Source organism: Hemitrygon akajei, chromosome 9, assembly GCF_048418815.1.
Source record: "Hemitrygon akajei chromosome 9, sHemAka1.3, whole genome shotgun sequence".
In the NCBI taxonomy this organism is placed as follows: domain Eukaryota; kingdom Metazoa; phylum Chordata; class Chondrichthyes; order Myliobatiformes; family Dasyatidae; genus Hemitrygon; species Hemitrygon akajei.
Window position 1 is genome coordinate 64,585,783 of NC_133132.1, and position 17,865 is coordinate 64,603,647.

The following is a 17,865-nucleotide window of genomic DNA, read 5'->3' on the forward strand; positions in this document are numbered from 1 at the left end:
CCAGAATTTGAAAATCTCCAAAATCCAATTGCTTTTTGAGCACTGACTTGACATAACAACCTTGCAAAACTCCACAAGGCACTGGGAAGATTCCCAGGCGATACGCAGGTCTCTGCATCACAGACGGATCTCAGAAGTAATCTCACGTATGTAATAAACAGAAGTCAATTAAAAATACAAAAACACTGCATAAAGCGGAAAATGGAGATCTCAATTGTGTATTGAAAGAGTGGATTCATCAGCATCAGAGTGAACATATGCCGCTTAATTGTATGCTGATCCTGAAACAAGCAAATATCTATCATTGTGAACTGAAAATTTTAGGTAATTGTGAATATTCAGCAAGCTGCTTGCAGAAATTTAAGTCATGGCATAATTTTTTTTAAGATTTAAAAAAAAAATTAAAGATAAAGTGTCTGCTGATGATGAAGCATTGATGAGTTTGTGAAGATGGTCACTGATGAAAATCTAACACCAGTACAAGTCTACAATGCTGATTGTTTCTATACCTCACAAAAAATCCAAAAAAGTAAAATACAAATACAATGTACTGTAAACTTTTAATCAAAACACAGCATCATAAGCGGAGACTAAAAGATTACTTTTATTACCCTGCACACATTACATTTTCATTATATTAATGGTATGTAATAATTTTTACTGTGCGTGATGATCAAGTATAAGGCAAAGTCTGCCTAGGGCAGTCAGAATCAAAGAGATTAAAATGCACCAAACTGCATGAATTTGACTTCCAGAAAGTCCACCTCAGCAGGTAAAGCAACTGAGCAGGGGCAGTACTTCACCTCAACAGAGGTGGAAAGTTGCTGAAGGCCAGATGTTCACAAAGGAAGGGAAAGAACTTGCTGAGTGACCTACTTGTTTCCCCCCTACCCCTCTCTCGTCTCTACCCTATTCACTCCTCTTTCTCTTCTACCAGTCTCTACCTCAGTTTAACTTGTTAGAGGCTTATTTGATGAAAATGATTTGGAACCAAGATACTTTAACAATCACTAAAATTGATTTATAAGATGCTTGGGTTCCTAACAACCATTAAAACATACAGTTCGTGCAATAATATCTCTTATCCAGAGACTCAAATGCAGAAATCAAGGCAAATAAATGAGGAAATGGTCAAATATGAAGCAATTCATTCTCATAGGTGGATTAACCATATAGTTCCTCACCTCTGCGTGCTGGTCCTAGAGGTGGAGGAGCTCCTGGAGGAATCTGCCTGTCAGGCCTACCTGGCGTTGGCTTAATTATCGAAGGTCTTTGGAGCTGAGAGAGCTTCTGATTCAATTCGATCAACCTGCAATAACAAAGATCAAGCATGCAATTCTATTCCACCTAAATACTTGATTTTTAAGCAACGTGAACTAGATTTAGTTTATCAGCCAAACTAAATTTAAACAGCCAAAATTTACTAAGTTATGTAAATTTTGTTCATCTACATACATCTTACTACAATTTACACAGGTTTTATGCCGTTTCAGCCAACAAAAATCCATCAATGCTTGCAACCACAACCCTTCACGCAATGTAAGAAAAACTGACTTCACGACTGAGCACACCTTCAGTCCACATTCTCAGTGGAAGCAGCATTCATTCACACTGTCGTTCTACTTTATTGTATAGTGTTCTAGTTTTTTTTTCAAGCCTTAATTTTAAATAGTTAATTTAAATAATTAAATAAATTCACCCCTTGACCATGCAACTGTATGAGAACACAGGCTACTTATCATTACCATCTTCAGACTAACCCTTTCGAGCTTTGGCATTATTCTAGTAAATCTATGCTTCACCCCCCCATATCCGAAATCAGAGTATGGCTCCAGTCTAAAGGAGACTGACAAATGTCGAACCATTTCTGAATTCCAACTAACGTCACATTTGGTCTTTTAAATATTCCTGTCCCTGAGCACCAGCTTTTACTGGTTAGCAGAAGATGACACCCTTTGCTCCTCCATAATTAGAAGTCTCACACCATGAACTAAATACTTTGATCCCAGCTGAATAACCACAACACATTATGACACCAAACTCCATCCCCAGAATAACATCTTGCCCTACTATAGACACTAGCGGCTAGAGGAACTCTACAGGTCAAGTAGCATTTGTGGTGGAAAAACAAATGGGTGACGCTTGGACTGGGACCATGCATCACAATTCCAGATACTGTTTGACTGAGTTCCTTCAGCAATTTGTTCTGTTTTGTCTTACTGTGACTTCCTGCTCTGAACTACATAACTCACTGTGCCTACAGTGGAAAGTCTGCTGCAAACCTGTACACAGTAATATTGTTATTTATAATTTATAAATAATATTCACACTGAGGCTCTGTGTTTATTTGTTCCATTTCATCATTATTTCTGTTCTCATCTGACTTCCAACCGATTATTAGTCAATGTCGCAAAATAATTTATAATTGCATTAATCTGTAGACCATCGTTAAATGTCTGTTGGAAGTTCACTGACATCTCCTGATTAAGTCAGATACAACACCCTCCGCATAGATCCAGATTGAAACAAAGCACTGGACACTATTCAACACAGAAACTTACTTTTGTCTCAAATTTGCAGACTCTCTCTTCTCTTCGGTAAGTGTTCTCTCAGCTGAACGTGCACTTAACTGGGAGGAAACAGTACATCTTGCTATTTATTTTGTCTAAATAGACATGTTAAGAATTATAAGCATAGCAAGTATTTTCTCTTTAAACATTCTTATATCCCCATCACACAAGGTATGCAAGAATGCAATGCTGTAACTACAGCATCCTGTGTAGAGAGGTAATGTAAACCAATTCCTCAGTCAGCATTCTTACAGTGGGAAATGAAGTATATCTGCATGCTGGCAGTGGCTGCCACACCCAACCTAAACAACACCCAGAGGTTCAACGGGAGTTGGAACAGCAGTCCTTTCCTGCAAATTTTTAATAATATTCTGACACTTTCCAATGAAAGATTTAGCTAACAAATGACCTTTGTCTTACAAACTTGAAGAAAACATTATTGTTTTATCTGTCATTAATATGCTCAAAGCTGTGGCCCAGCATCCACCTGAGAAAACTTCCCTCAACATTACTCGATTTCCAACTTATCACAGTTACCTCTAATTCTGAGATCAAATATCTTATCACGTCCACAGACATCTTACAAAATCAATGACCAAGGTCAATAACTAGATTCTATCACATAAAGATGAAATAAAGCCAGCGTATCCCAGCCCAGAAATCAGCACCAAAGGAGACTTGACCTGTCAGAACAATTCCCTTTTCCAGAATTAATGGGCAGAGAGTTTGCTTCTGGAGTTTAATGCTGGCACAGAGCTTGAATGGTGAGTTTGACGACAATAGTGCAAGAAGTAATCATGTGAAAAGCTGCACAACATTTGCAGCAATTTTCGAAGCCTCCACAACAGAGGACCTGAGATGAGCAATTAGCCAGTCATTGAGAGAAGGGGTGGGGGGGGGGGAGGAAAATGGTCCCGGACCCTATTTTCCATAACACTGTGAAACTCCCAAAATACTGGGAGGTGCACAATATAGGAGAAACGGATGATCACCCACGGACAAGCAGCGGTTCTCTGTATCTGGTCTACCCAGCAGATCCAAGTAGACAGGAGAATAAGGCCACACAGTATACAGATACTCTGCTAGATACTCCACACGGTATACAGATACTCTGCTAGATACTCCACACGGTATACAGATACTCTGCTAGATACTCCACACGGTATACCGATACTCTGCTAGATACTCCACACGGTATACCGATACTCTGCTAGATACTCCACACGGTATACAGATACTCTACTAGATACTCCACACGGTATACAGATACTCTACTAGATACTCCACACGGTATACAGATACTCTGCTAGATACTCCACATGGTATACAGATACTCTGCTAGATACTCCACATGGTATACAGATACTCTGCTAGATACTCCACACGGTATACAGATACTCTGCTAGATACTCCACACGGTATACAGATACTCTACTAGATACTCCACACGGTATACAGATACTCTGCTAGCTGACTTCATTTGTTGTGTACTTCCAGATGTCACAGTGATTTATAGATTTATCATCTGCTGTCACTATTTTTAACATCAAGGATAGTTATTTCCAGATATCTCTGCTCTGCCAATAAGTGGGGCTCCTACACTTTGCTATAATTATTTGACTTTAGTCTGCAGATTTGAACAGCCTGGTTTTCTTCTCCTCCATACACCTGTTTAACTTGCTAAGATATCAAGATTTCAAAATGCTTGCCTTTAGCTTCATTAGTGATCCCTGTCAGGTATCATTTCCCACTGTCTGGCACTGAGAAACCCTGGGATAGGGTTTGTGATAGGAAACCCCAGTCGGTATGGGTGAGGTGGGCTGAACAGGCTATTTTCGTGCTGTATGACTCCAGAAACAGAGAGGTCAAATGAACAAATGGTTTTGCGGGCGAGGGGATTAAAAAAAACACACACAAGCTTTTGAGATGCTGAGGAATAAAGACAAGAGCCATACTTATACAATACAAAAAAAGGACCTTTCGCCCTCATTCATCAATGTTGACTAACACATCTAACTAAACTCGTCGCATTTTGCCTGGGTTTGGTCCACAACTCTCTAAACCTTCCTCATCCTGTATAACTACCCATTCACAAAGTGAAATGAAAATAAGAGAACAAAAGCCCAAAACTAAATATCAGTCAAGTTTGAGAGGCATCTGAGTGACTGATAAAATTGGGACATAGGAAGTGTCATGAACAGACAGAGAATATAGAACAAAGTTTTGCAGAGATTTGAAATAAATAGGGAACTGAAGCCACACTTAGAATAAGAATGAAACCAGAGGTTGCCATTAAAATAAAACACCCAGTTCATTAATGTCCACTGGGGAAGTGATTTGCCTTTTTTAAAATCCTTTCTTGACTTTAGGCAAGTCTAAACTCACCAAAGTGCTCAGCTCTCTAGAGCCTTCTCAGTTCAGGTCAGCTGGCATTGGTCGTCAAGTCCCAGCCTTTTGTAAATGAAGCCTTTTACAAGTACAAAGATTATAAACAGTGGGGATGTGAGGAAAGCAGGAGTGGAATTATACTTGTTTAACTTGTTCTAGTTATGGTCAGGATGCTTCCTTTGCATTATAAACTTCAAAAGGGAAATAAACATCAGCTATCAGGCAAAGGTTGGTGGATTTCAATGAAATTCAGTAATTAAGGTCACTTCTTGGTAATCCACTTTAGAGTGCCTTTTAACATTGAAAACCCTCTGCATGGCCAGGATGACACTGCAGGACCATCATCCTTTCCTGGGCACGGTAACCAAAAGGTAAAGAACCAACGCCAAAACAATGGACACCAGGACAACATATCAAACTCACCCAGTTTTCATGAGCCTTCTTCTCATGAGCGGCAATCTGAAAAATAAAACCTTCATTTGAAGAATGCAACAAGGGCAAAAACTAAAACAGAAATCATCATTTGCATCCATTTGGAGTTCAGTGTAGAAAGAGGGAAAATATTTAACCAATATATTTCTATTAGTGTACCACACTAAATCAGTAAGCCACCTCCACCACTGGGTACTCTGAGCTCTTATTAGGGTGGTAAGCTGTGTACAGAGAGGCTACAAAAGAACCGTCCAGCCCGTCAGTACCCACTGCTCGAAGATCCCTGATGAACAAATCCAAGCTCAGTAACTCCAGCTCTGATAAAGGAGTAAAAATTAATTAAAGGAAAAAAATAAGAACCTCATTCCTAGTCAATAGCTTTTTCCTCAAATAAACAGTATCACTTGTCTTCCATAAACCTATGAAGGTTCTTCTTAATGGCGTCCCACAGGTCAATATTCTTTTTAATTATTGTTTACAGCTTCTAATGTGCTCATTACCTATACAGCTCACTGGTTCAGAGTAACTGAGCACAGAATGTAACAGCACAGTACAGGCCTTCAGCCCAAAGTGTGCCAATGTTTTAACCTACTCCATCAATCTAACCCTTCCCTCCTATAAAGCCCTCCACTTTTCTATCATCCATTTGCCTATCCAAGAGTCTCTTAAATGCCCCTAATGTATTTGCGCTACCACCACCCCTGACAGAACATTCCACGCACCCACCGCTCTCTGTGTAAAGGACTTAACTCTGACATCACTTCCCCTCCCCTATACTTTCCTCTAATCATCTTAAAATTATGCACCCTCGTATTAGCTATTTCTGCCATGGAAAAGGTCTCTGGCTATCCACTTGACCTGCGCCTCTTGTACACCACTAACAGGTCATCTCATTGTCCTTTGCTCTAAAGAGAAGAAGCCAAGCTTGCTCAGCCTATTTTCAGAAGCCATGTCTTCTAGTACAGGCAGCATCTTGGTGAATCTCCTCGGCACCCTCACTAAATCCTCCACGTTTTTCCTTTAATGAGGAAATTAGAAGTGATAGAGCTGCAACATTACCTCACAGCTTTTGAACTCAATCCCATGACTAGTGAAAACCAATGCACTATATGCCTTCTTATCCACTGATCTATGGATGTGGATACCAAGATCCTCTGTTCCTTCACACAGCCGAGAATCCTGCCATTAATCTTGTGCTCTGCCTCAAGTTCAACCTTCCAAAATATATCATTTCACACACTCCAGCCTGAACTCCATCTGCCACATTTCAGCCCAGCTCTGCATTTTATCAATGTCCCACTGTGTAACCTACAACAACCTTCCACACTGTCTACAACACCATCAACCTTTTGTGTCATTTGCAAACTTACTAATTCACCTTTCCATTTCCTTATCCAAATTATTTAGACAAATCACAAAGAGCAGAGGTTCCACAACAGATCCCTGCTGAACACCACTGGTAACTGACCTCCAGGCAGAATACACTCCATCTCCTACCACCCTCTGCCTCTGTGGGCAAGCCAATTCCAAATACACGCAGCCAGCTTTTCCTGGATCCCATCCCTCCTGACTTTCTCAATGAGCCTACCATGGGAAACTTGTCGAATGCCTTACTAAAATCCATATACACCACATGTACCACTCCAGCTTCATCAGTTTGTTTTGTCACTAATTCAAAAAGTTCGATCAGGCTCCTCACAAGGCCGTGCTGACTATCCTTAAATCAGTCCATGCTTCTCCAATTTCTCTAAGTCCTGTCTCTGAGAATCCTCTCCAATATTTTGCCCACTACTGAAGTAAGTCTCACTCAACACACTTTACCAACACACTTTTTGTCTCTCTTCCCTCCAGGAGAAGGTTCAGGAGCATGAAGATTCGTACGGCCAGATTTGGGAACAGCTTCTTTCCAACTGTGATAAGACTGCTGAACGGATCCTGACCCGGATCTGGGCCGTACCTTCCAAATATCCGGACCTGACTTGCACTACCTTACTTTCCCTTTTCTGTTTTCTAATTATGATTTACAATTTAAATTCTTATTACATTTACTTTGATTTGTACTTCAGGGAGCACGAAGCACAGAAACAAATATCACTGTGATGATTGTACGCTCCAGTATCAATTGTTTGGTGACAAAAAAGTAAACTATAATGCCCAGGATTATCCATGCTGCCTTTCTTTGACAAAGGAATAACATTTGCCACTCTCCAGTTTTCTCATCCTACTCACTGTGAGGATGCAAAGAATAGCCATTATCCCTTCTGTCTTACTCATGTAAGTAATTGTCAGATGTGGTTGGGTGCATTCGGTTTCACTGTTATATGGAGAAACAGTTTAATTGTCAAAGTGAAAAATTGCGACTTACAAAAAAATCACGACTTCAAATAAAAAACAAAATCCAACTTGGCTAATCACTGCCAATAAACTATCAATTGCAAAAATAAAAAAAAAACTACCTACAGTTTAACTGATCGCACTTCTACAGGATCCTCAACAAAAGCCATAAACAATTTTCAGGATGTGCATGCCACTGGCAAAATAAAAATTTATTTTCTATTCTTGACTGTCCTTGAGGTGGCAATGTTGAACACCTTCTTGAACTCTAGAGTTCTGGCAGAAATGCTCCCACAGTACTGATACATAGTTTCAGGGTTCAGATCTACCAAAAATAAACACACAACGTATTTTTAAGTCACCATAGCAAGTAACTTGGAGCAAAACCAGTAGGTGACACTTTAATGCACTGAGTTGCTGGTAGAAAGGAACACAAGTATCAGAGATGCCAGATGTCCTAGACTGGTATCAGCAGTGCATTTTGTACTGGGTACACTGAAGGGAGTGAATATTTTAGAATGGTGCACTGAGTGTCAATCTAGCAGGATGCTTTGTCTTAACTGGTGTTGTACTTCACAAACACTGTTTGATGCACCAGAGAGGGGTGATGTTTTGTGTGCAGCTCCCAAAGGAATCATCAAGTATTCCCACTTGCAACTACTACAGCTGAAATCTACAACCACAAACACTGCGGTGTCAAGAGAACATGCACTAGTTCTCATTGAGGGGTTAATGGTCCTGAAGGGCATCAACATCTCAGAGGGTCACTTAATCTTCTAGTTCGTTGTATATTCATGGAGACACTGCAACTAAAAAGACATATTTTGGATGCTTGGCTTCTGGTGCAGACCCTGGTATTAAATATTCAAAGGTGTTCTTATTGTTGGAATATGCTGTCGTTGTAAATATGTAATTCTGTAAATTTTACCGACTATATTCCAAATGTTAAAGTAGGTGATTGCAGCAACTGAAACTGCAGTTAATCGTTTATTGTTATCCTTGTGTCAAAGAAGTATAAAACATTGTGTCAGGAGAGTGAGATTCTCCAGGACTCTCTCTCTCCTGGAGGCTGCTGTGTGAATAAAGACTTTTACATTTCCCAGTCACAGCTGGCTCAGTTTTAGCCAGTCACACAGTGACCCTCAGGATGTTGATGCAGGGTTCTCAGCAATGCTAACAGGGAGTACCAGAGATTGGGAGTTGTTCTGGAAGGAAACCACAATTGCCTGGCACTTTTGTTGTGAATGCTATTCATCCAGTAGCACCAACTATTGTAAAACACTTTAAAACTCCAACACATCACTGAGCCACGTAACCACATAACATAACCAGGCACCCTGCCCACCTACCTGATTCTTGAACGATCTCTCAGTTTTCTGCAGCTCTTCTTCCACCTCCTGAATTCTTTGTCTAGTAAGTTTAAAAGAGAATTAGTAAGGTCAGTACACAGGAAAACAAGATAAGTGAACAGCTTTACAACAAAGATAATTCACAGAAGATTCTTTTGGATCATATTTTATATAACCATGCTGCAAATAAAGACAAGTGGTTCCCCCATAAAATAACTTTAATTTAAAAACTGAGTGAAAGTTGAGTTCAATTAAAAAATATTTTTGTAGATTGGACTGCATGTGTGAACTTGATTTATTCGAAGAAACTAAAGGACAAGGAGCCAACAGATGAACAGACTGTGAGACCAAGCCTGTGTGCTGTGCTTTTGAAACACTTGGGTTAGATATTCCGACGACAAAGGTCTACAAGGGCTGCAGAAAAAGCTGCACCAAAACAAAGTGCACACCAACAGTATAAACATCACATAAAGTACAAGCAAACCATCTTGTGCAAGGCAGTTCCTTCTCTCTAAGGTGGTGGGCCCCAAGATCCACACCAAAGATTTGAGCACAAAGAAAACTTCTGGTATCACTGGCCTTCATAAATCAAAGTATTAAGTACAGGAGTTGGGACATTATGTTGAGATTGTATAAGATGTTGGTGAGGACTAATTTGGAGTATTGTGTGCAGTTTTGGTCATTACCTAAAGGAAAGATGTAAAAAAGGTTGAGAGTACAGAGAAAATTCACAAGGATGTTGCAGGGACAGGAGGACCTGAGTTTTGGGGAAAGATTGAATAGGTTAGGACTTTATTCCCTGGAGCGTAGAAGATTGAAGAGAGTTTTGATAGAGGTATACTAAACTATGAGATGTTTAGAATGGATAAATGCAAGCAGGCTTTTTCCATTGAGGTTGGGTGAAACTAGAACTAGCGGTCAAGGGTTAAAGGTGAAAGATAAAATGTTTAAGGGAAACATGAGGAGAAACTTCTTCCCTCAGAGGATGGTGAGAGTGTGGAATGAGCTGCCAGCATAAGTGATGGATGCAGAGTCATTTCAAAGTTTAAGAGAAATTTGAATAGGTGCTTGGATGAGAAGGGTATGGAGGCTATGGTCCAGGTGCAGGTCGATGGGACTAGGTTAATGATTCAACACAGACTAAATGGGCTGAAGGCCCCACTTCTGTGCTCTGGTGTTCTATGACTCTATGAGCACGTAACCCACAATGACATAATGACTGCACTGCTGAAAGTGTAATCTGTTGGACATGATTTTAAAAAATAGGCCAGACTTGGTTGTAGAAGATTGGAGGAGCCACTATGAGTTCTGCAATGTCACACCTCAATTCGCACTGAGACAGAGCAGCATAGCACAGGAACAGGCATTCAATGTTGTGGCACGCTAATTAAGCTAACGACATCCAATTTCACTAATCCCTTCTACTTATACATAGTCCATCATCCTTCCATTCTCATATTTATGTGACTAAGAGCCTCTTAAACACCTTTATTGTAACTGTCCCCACCACCAGTCCTTGCAGTGCATTCCAGGCAGACACCACTCTGTGAAAAAACTTGCCCGACACATCTCCTTCGAACTTCCCTCCCTCGCCTTAAATGCATGTCCTCTGCTGTTAGACATGTGAGCTCTGGGAAAGAGATACTGGCTGCCTACTCTATCTATGCCTCTTATAGTCAATAAACTTCAGAGAAAATAACCCTAGTTTTGTCCGTCCTCTTCTTACTGCACCATGGCCTCGAATCCAGTCAGCGTCTTCTGAACCTTCTCCAAAGCCCCATGTCCTTATGAAAAGTGGCAACCAGAATTGAATGCAGCTTTTGCAAGAGTTTTATAAAGCTGCAATGTAACTTCCTGACTCCTAAACCCAATATCTTGACCAATAATGGCATGCATGCCATATGCCTTATCACCCTCCAACGTGTGAACACTTTCAGGGTGCTTCGAAAAGACTTGTTACAAAAGATGCCTCTATATATTAATTTTGTTAGGGTCCCATCATTAACTATATACCTTCCCCATTACATTTAACCTCCCAAGGCTTAACACCTCATACTTGCCCAGATTAAACTCAATCTGTCATTTCTTGGCCAACAGTATCTACAATGCCACCCATCTTTAAATTGCAAAATAAGTTTATCAAAGTATACACATGAAACTATACACTACCAGGAGATTGTGTCTTGCAGGCATTTACAAGGAAAAAATACAATAAAACTTTACAAAAACTATACATAAACAAAGACTGACAAACAACCAATGTGCAAAAGATGACAAACTGTTCAAATATAAATAAAACTGAGAACGTGAGTTGTAAAGAATCCTTGAAAGCGACTGCAGGTCACAGAATCAGTCCAGAGTCAGCGAAGTTATGCACACTGGTTCAGGAGCCTGAGAATGGTAGAGTAATAATTCCTGAACCTGATGGTTTGCGACTAAAGGCTTCTGTACCTCCTACCCGATGGTAGTAGAGAGATGGCCTGGATGGTCCTTTTGTGTAGCAGTGCTCCATGTAAATGTACTCAATTACGGGGAGGACCTTTGCCAGTGAATACCACTGACTACCATTCTGTAACCTTTTTTCTGTTCCTGGGCATTGGTGTTTCCATACCGGGCTGTAATGCAACCAGATAAGATACTTTCCAATGTGCATCTATAGAAAATTGTCCAAGTTTTTCATGACATACCAAATCCACACCAACTTCTAACAAAGTAGAGGTGCTGTCATGCCTTCTTTGAGATGGCATTTACATGCTGAATCCAGTACAGATCCTCTGATGATATTAATGATTCACTTCTGTTTCCCTAATGAGGACTGGCTCATGGACCTATGGCTTCCTCCTGTAATCAATAATCAGCTTTTTGCTGAGTGAAATGTTGTTGTTGAGGCACCATTCAACCAGATTTTTGATCTCCCTTCCATTCATCACCACCTTTAATTCGGCCAATAACAACGGCATTGGAACTGCACATAACCACAAGCATGCAGCGATCAGAGCAGGCAGAGGGATAAGCACAAAGCCTGCGATGTAACTGTGCTGAGTGTGGAGATGTTTTTGCCAATCCGTACTAACTGGGGCCTATAAAATTGAGAATTCAGTTCCACAAGGAGGTACTAAGGCCCAGGTCTTGGAGCTTTGTAATGAGCTTGGAGGCGATGAGTGTTGAATGCTGACCTATAGTCAATAAAGTCCAGGTGTATTCACCTTCGTTGTCCGGGTGTTCCAGAACAGAGAGAAGAGCCAATGAAATGTCATCTGCTTTTAATCTGTTGTGACAGTAGGCACGTTGGGGCAGATCAAGGTTATCTGTAGGCAGGAGCTGGTATGCTTGATGATCAACCTCTCATGGTGGATTCAAGTGCTGCTGGACGATAGTCATCAAGAAAGGTTTCTGCATTCTTCATGGGTACCGGTATGATTAATGCCTGGTTCAAGCAGATGGGTACCTCAGACTGCCAATGTGAGAGGTTGAAAATGTCTGTAAATACTCCAGCCAATTGATTAGCACAGCTCCTTAATAATCAACCGTGCGCATGCAAATTGCATGCAAATTGGGAATTCCAAATTAAATTTTAATCACAGAAGGATGCTTGAATGCCACCACGTCCTAGAAGGCAAAACCAAGCAACAAAAATGGCAACCAGATTTCACTTACAGACCAGTTCAGTGCCTTTTATGCTTGCTTTATATAGAACGTGCCTTCCACGGATTCACCCTCCTAAAGGATGCTCTCACATCAGCCTCACTGGGGGCTGTGGGTGTTTGTGAAGGTATTTACATGCTCGATATAAAGCAAACATAAAAAAGCATTGAGTGAAATCTCGTTGCCATTTTTGTTGCTTGGTTTTGCTTTCTAGGACGTGAGGACATTCAATCATCCTTCTGTGATTCAAATTTAATCTGGAATTCCCAATTTGCATGCAAGATGGCTTTCCGGAGATCATACCTGGACATTCTGCACTTTCCTAAATCGCCAGTCCTAAATGTCACCGATCTAGCCCTCAGCAGATTGCAAACCTCTTGGTTCATCCAGGGCTGCTGGTTGGAGAAGACTCATCTGTATTATCTGCAAACTTACTAACCCACCTATCCATCTATTTTTATACATCACAAACATAAGAGGTCCAGTTATAGATCCCTGCATTCCACATATCACTGTCTTACAGCCAGAATAAAACCCATCAATATCCCAAAGACCCAATGATATTTAGATATTATCACACTGATTTTTGGAGAAGTTAGCAAGTTACAACACTGACTATAATCACACTTTAATAAAAATTTCATTTTGCAATTGCCCCACAAATAAGAAGCAGTCATGTAAATTAAATCATGTCTATATAATGCACTCTCAGCATGAATGAACTAAAGTGATAGAGCCACTCACTTGTACATTTTCACCTCCTCTAGTGCCTGAAGTGCCTTCTCATCAGCCACAGAAAGCTTCAGCTCCTTTTCCTGACGTTGGCACTCTTCTTGAGACAGCTTCCTATAAAAGGAAAAGAGGAAGAAACACTTAATGAAAATCACCAGGTGCCCCCAGTAACAAGTCAAACAGAAAACAAGTAACTGATAGAAACGTTAGGACAACAAATGCTGGAAATACTGGTATCATCTCCCATTCTAATCAGGAATGACACTGGCAGTAACCCCCCAGTGAGTTCCTACGCCCTCTGCTAGAGGAAGCACAATATGGTGTTCTTTGCACCGTCCATACAAAGCCATTAAGACCATAAGGCATAGGAGCAGAAATAGGCCATTCTTCCATCGAGTCTGCTCTGCCATTCTATCATGGCTGATCCCAGATCCCACTCAACCCCATACATCTGCCTCTTCGCCATATTCTTTTATGCCCTGACCGATCAGGAATCGATCAACTTCTGCCTTCAATATGCACACAAGCTTGGCCTCCAACGCAGTCTGTGCCAGAGCATTCCACAGATTCACCAATCCCCAGCTAAAAAAATGCCTCCTTACCTCTGTTCTAAAGGAGTCACCCCTCAATTTTAAGGCTGTACCCTCTAGTTCTGGAAACCTCCACCATAGGAAACACCCTCTCCACATCCACCTACCTAGTCATTTCAACATTTGATAGCTTTCAATGCGATCCCCACGATTCCAGTGAGTACAGGCGCAAAACTGCAAAATACTCCTCACATATTAACCCCTTCATTCCCAGAATCATCCTCGTGAACTCTCTCCAATGACAACACATCCTTTCTGAGAAAACAGTAAGGTTGTTCCAACTGACTATGGAGTTAAGAGGAATTAGCCAGCTTCTTACAAAGAGTAACACTATGCTGCTGCATTGAGGTCAATGTCAAGAGCAACCCCACATTCATTTCTCAACCTGTACCAAATTTGCCCTCAGCTAGGGCAATTACAATGAGCCTTATCACACTGAAAGAACTAGCTAATGCTCAATAAATCTCAGGTGAAAAGTTACAGTTCTGCATGGAACGGTGAGAGACCTTTATTCATAGAGTGAACATGGAGAGAATGCTCCCTTATGGTGAGACAGACTAAGACCCAGCCTCAGAATAGAGGGGCATCCTTTTAGAACAGAGATGAGGAGGAATTTCTTTAGCCAGAGAGTGATGAATCTGTGGATTCCTTTGCCACAGGCGCTGTGAAGGCCAAGTCTTTATGTATATTTAAGGCAGAGGTTGATAGATTCTTGATTGGTCAGGGCATGAAGGGATACGGGGAGAAGGCAGGAGATTGGGGCTGAGAAAAAAATTGGATCAACCATAATGAAATGGCAGAGCAGACTTGATGGGCCAATTAGCCTAATTTTGCTCCTATATCTTAAGGTCTTTGGAATCATTGAGATAATACACCAACTTGCCAGGAGTTTTGGCTTCTATTTTCCTTCAGAACTCAACTCCTTTTCACTGCTGTCAGGAGTTGGTCACGTGCATCAACATTACACAGCAAAAAGGCACCCCTGCCCTTTGTTGAGAAGCACAATAAGGAAATCTTACCTCACCAATCAAATCACTAGAGGCAGAGTGGGGGTTTAGGTAAGAGGTGGGGATTTACATGAAAGAGGGCATTCTTCAGTATGGAAAATACTTTAATCCCATTCCTCAACACTGGAACTAAACTTTCTTTCCACTATACTGTTCATTCATCATAGTATATCAAACACCCCTGTGATGTGATATGAAAATGATCCCATCTACTTTCCTCCCACTCCCCGCCACCCCCCACCACCACCATCTGTACTCAGGTCTCAAATACACTGCTGACATACTTCTGCAGAGCCATCTCCTTCTGGTGGTAGAGCTCAGTCAGGATTTCCAACTTCTGTTGCATTGTTTTAAATTCATTCTCGAGCCTTGATTTCTCAGTCTCGGTGGCTGCAAAGTTGTGTTCAAGTTGTTTAATTTGTTCTGCGCAAGAAATAAATGAAAGTAAATTGCCAGAATATACCTGACAAAAAACAGGTATACATAGCTGTAGTATATCTAGCAGTTTTCTTCAAGTTTTCAAACTCCCTCATCATCGTGAAGCTCGAGTTACAGAAGTAGTCGAGGAAAATGGCAAGATAACCCAACAAACAATAAAGTGGTGAAGAAATCTCTCTCCAAGCAGCTCTGCGTCTACAAACAGGACAGGTGAAACAGGAAGAGAAAGTCAACCTCCACTCTGTAATGTTAACAGAGGAGCTAAAGTCATTAATGAAGAAAATGTTGTCAAATTTATCAACTAATTGATTTTGGTTACACGATTAAACCTCCACCTAGTCACACCAAACAAAAACACATCCTACCTTCCAGTTCATGTCTGGCTTTTATTTCATCTGTCAGCTTGGCCTGGAAATGCTCTTTTTCCTCTTCAATGATCTTCAATGTGGTTTTTACCTGATGAGCACAAAGCAAGAGTCAATGACACTCCTGTACATCAATAGCAGCGATCAAACACAGTTGCTTTCCCTTCAACTCACCCTTGAAACGTCCATCATTTGTTGTATCTTCATCTTTGTCTTCTTGTTTTTATCTAAAAGAAAGCAAAACGTAAAATATTATAATGTGTACATCAGCCTGATTTCACCACAGCTTACTGTGAGAAAACAGCCTCAGTTATTTCTATTAAATCTAAAGTTATTTCAAGATGCTTGGTTTATTAGGGGAGTGGAGGGAAGAATGAAGGGTTAAAAATTAGATGCTATTCCCAAAGGAGGGATATGGTCAATGTGTAAGGAAGAGAGATTAGATTAATTAGGAGCCATTGGTTTAGAACACTGAAGCAGGCCCTAATTTGTCCATGCCAACAGTGCTGTCCAGTGAGCTAGTCCCATCTGCCAGCATTTGGCCCATAGTTCTCCAAATCTTTTCTATCCAGGTACGGATCTAAATGGCTTTTAAACGTTGCTAATACACCCACCCGAACCTCCGATTGTGGCATATCACTCCAAATGTCCTTTGCATGAAGCTGCTGCCAATATTGCCCCTTTTAAATCTCTTGCTTTTGATCTTAAACCTAAGCCCTCTTGTTTTTGGCATCTGTGCTTTTACTCTGTCTATGCCCCCACAAAGATCTTCGATCTTACACATCTCTACAAGGTGAGATCTACACATCCCTTCAATCTCCTACATTCCAGTGAATAAAGTCCTAGTCTACACAACCTCTTCTTGTAAATCAGTCCAGGTAGGATTTGTCCTTGTCTGATGGCACAGGCTTTTAGGCTTCTTAATCTTCGGTGCAATGGGAGAGTAGGGAAGAGAGGATCTCCAGGGTGTGTGAGGTCTGATCATGTTGGCTGCTTTACTAAGATAGTGAGAAGTATCGGAAGCCATGATATGCTAGCTGTGTCCACACTCTGCAGTCACCACACTAAGCCAAGATACATCAGGATATAATGCTTTCTGAGATACATCGATAAAAATTGCTAAGAATGGACAGGATTGTGCCAAATTTCTTCAGCCTCTGTGGGAGATAGACATGTTGGCGAGCTTCCATGGCCGTGGCATCTACATGGTTGGACCAGGACAGACAACTGGTCATCTTGAACTTGAAGTTCTCAACCTCAGCACTGCTGATGAAACATGTTCCAAGGTGTGAAATAAAAGGTTTATTAGTCTATGTTAGTAAAAGAAAATATACTGTTGTTAGTATTGCAAGATACAATGTAGAATACAGTATAAGAAGTTAAGATTTTTTTTAGTTTATGTCATGGTTGTTGCAATGTAAGAAAGGCAAACCTAGAGGCATTGTTTTGGGAATTCAGTGTTGTAAAATAAAACATCTTGAGAACGGGGAGGTAATGTATTGTGTGAGTATTTGTAGCGTCAGAGTGCGTATGATGTCAGGACGTAGGTAAGTAAAGTGGAAGTGTGTTGAATAAACGTGGTTGTTCAATCTACAGCAGTGTCCGTGTCACATCAATACTACATACACCCACTTCCTGAAGAACCTGATATTTATCAGGATTGGAAGCCTCAGCTCACATACCCTGTAATTTTCTAGACAATCAATACCACATCGTATGCTGAAGGGTCTGTCCTGTGCTTTACTGTTCTACACTGAGTGGCCACTTTATTAGGTACACCTGTTCATTAACATCGATATCTAATCATGTGGCAGCAACTCAATGCATAAAAACATGCAGACATGGTCAAGATGTTCATTTGTTGTTCAGACCAAACAACAGAATGGGGAAGAAACATGTTTAAGTGACTGACCGTGGAATATTTTTTGGTGCCAGATGGGGTGGTTTGAGCATCTCAAAAACTGTTGATCTCCTGGGAATTTCACACACAACTGTCTCTAGAGTTTACAGAGAAT

At 40.8% G+C, this 17,865-nt stretch overlaps 1 protein-coding gene across 4 annotated transcripts in view; it reads right to left on the minus strand.

Annotated features, from left to right (window-relative positions):
* mia3 (MIA SH3 domain ER export factor 3) overlaps window positions 1-17,865 on the minus strand; it is a 109,015-nt gene that overhangs the window by 7,694 nt on the left and 83,456 nt on the right. For all 4 annotated transcript variants that reach the window (XM_073056175.1, XM_073056173.1, XM_073056174.1 and 1 more), the window contains exons 16-23: window positions 16,025-16,077; window positions 15,851-15,941; window positions 15,332-15,470; window positions 13,463-13,564; window positions 9,074-9,134; window positions 5,382-5,417; window positions 2,562-2,629; window positions 1,185-1,309 (exon numbers count right to left, since the gene is read on the minus strand). In XM_073056175.1, the coding sequence (XP_072912276.1) occupies window positions 1,185-1,309; window positions 2,562-2,629; window positions 5,382-5,417; window positions 9,074-9,134; window positions 13,463-13,564; window positions 15,332-15,470; window positions 15,851-15,941; window positions 16,025-16,077 (675 nt within the window). The remainder of the gene's footprint in view (window positions 1-1,184; window positions 1,310-2,561; window positions 2,630-5,381; window positions 5,418-9,073; window positions 9,135-13,462; window positions 13,565-15,331; window positions 15,471-15,850; window positions 15,942-16,024; window positions 16,078-17,865) is intronic.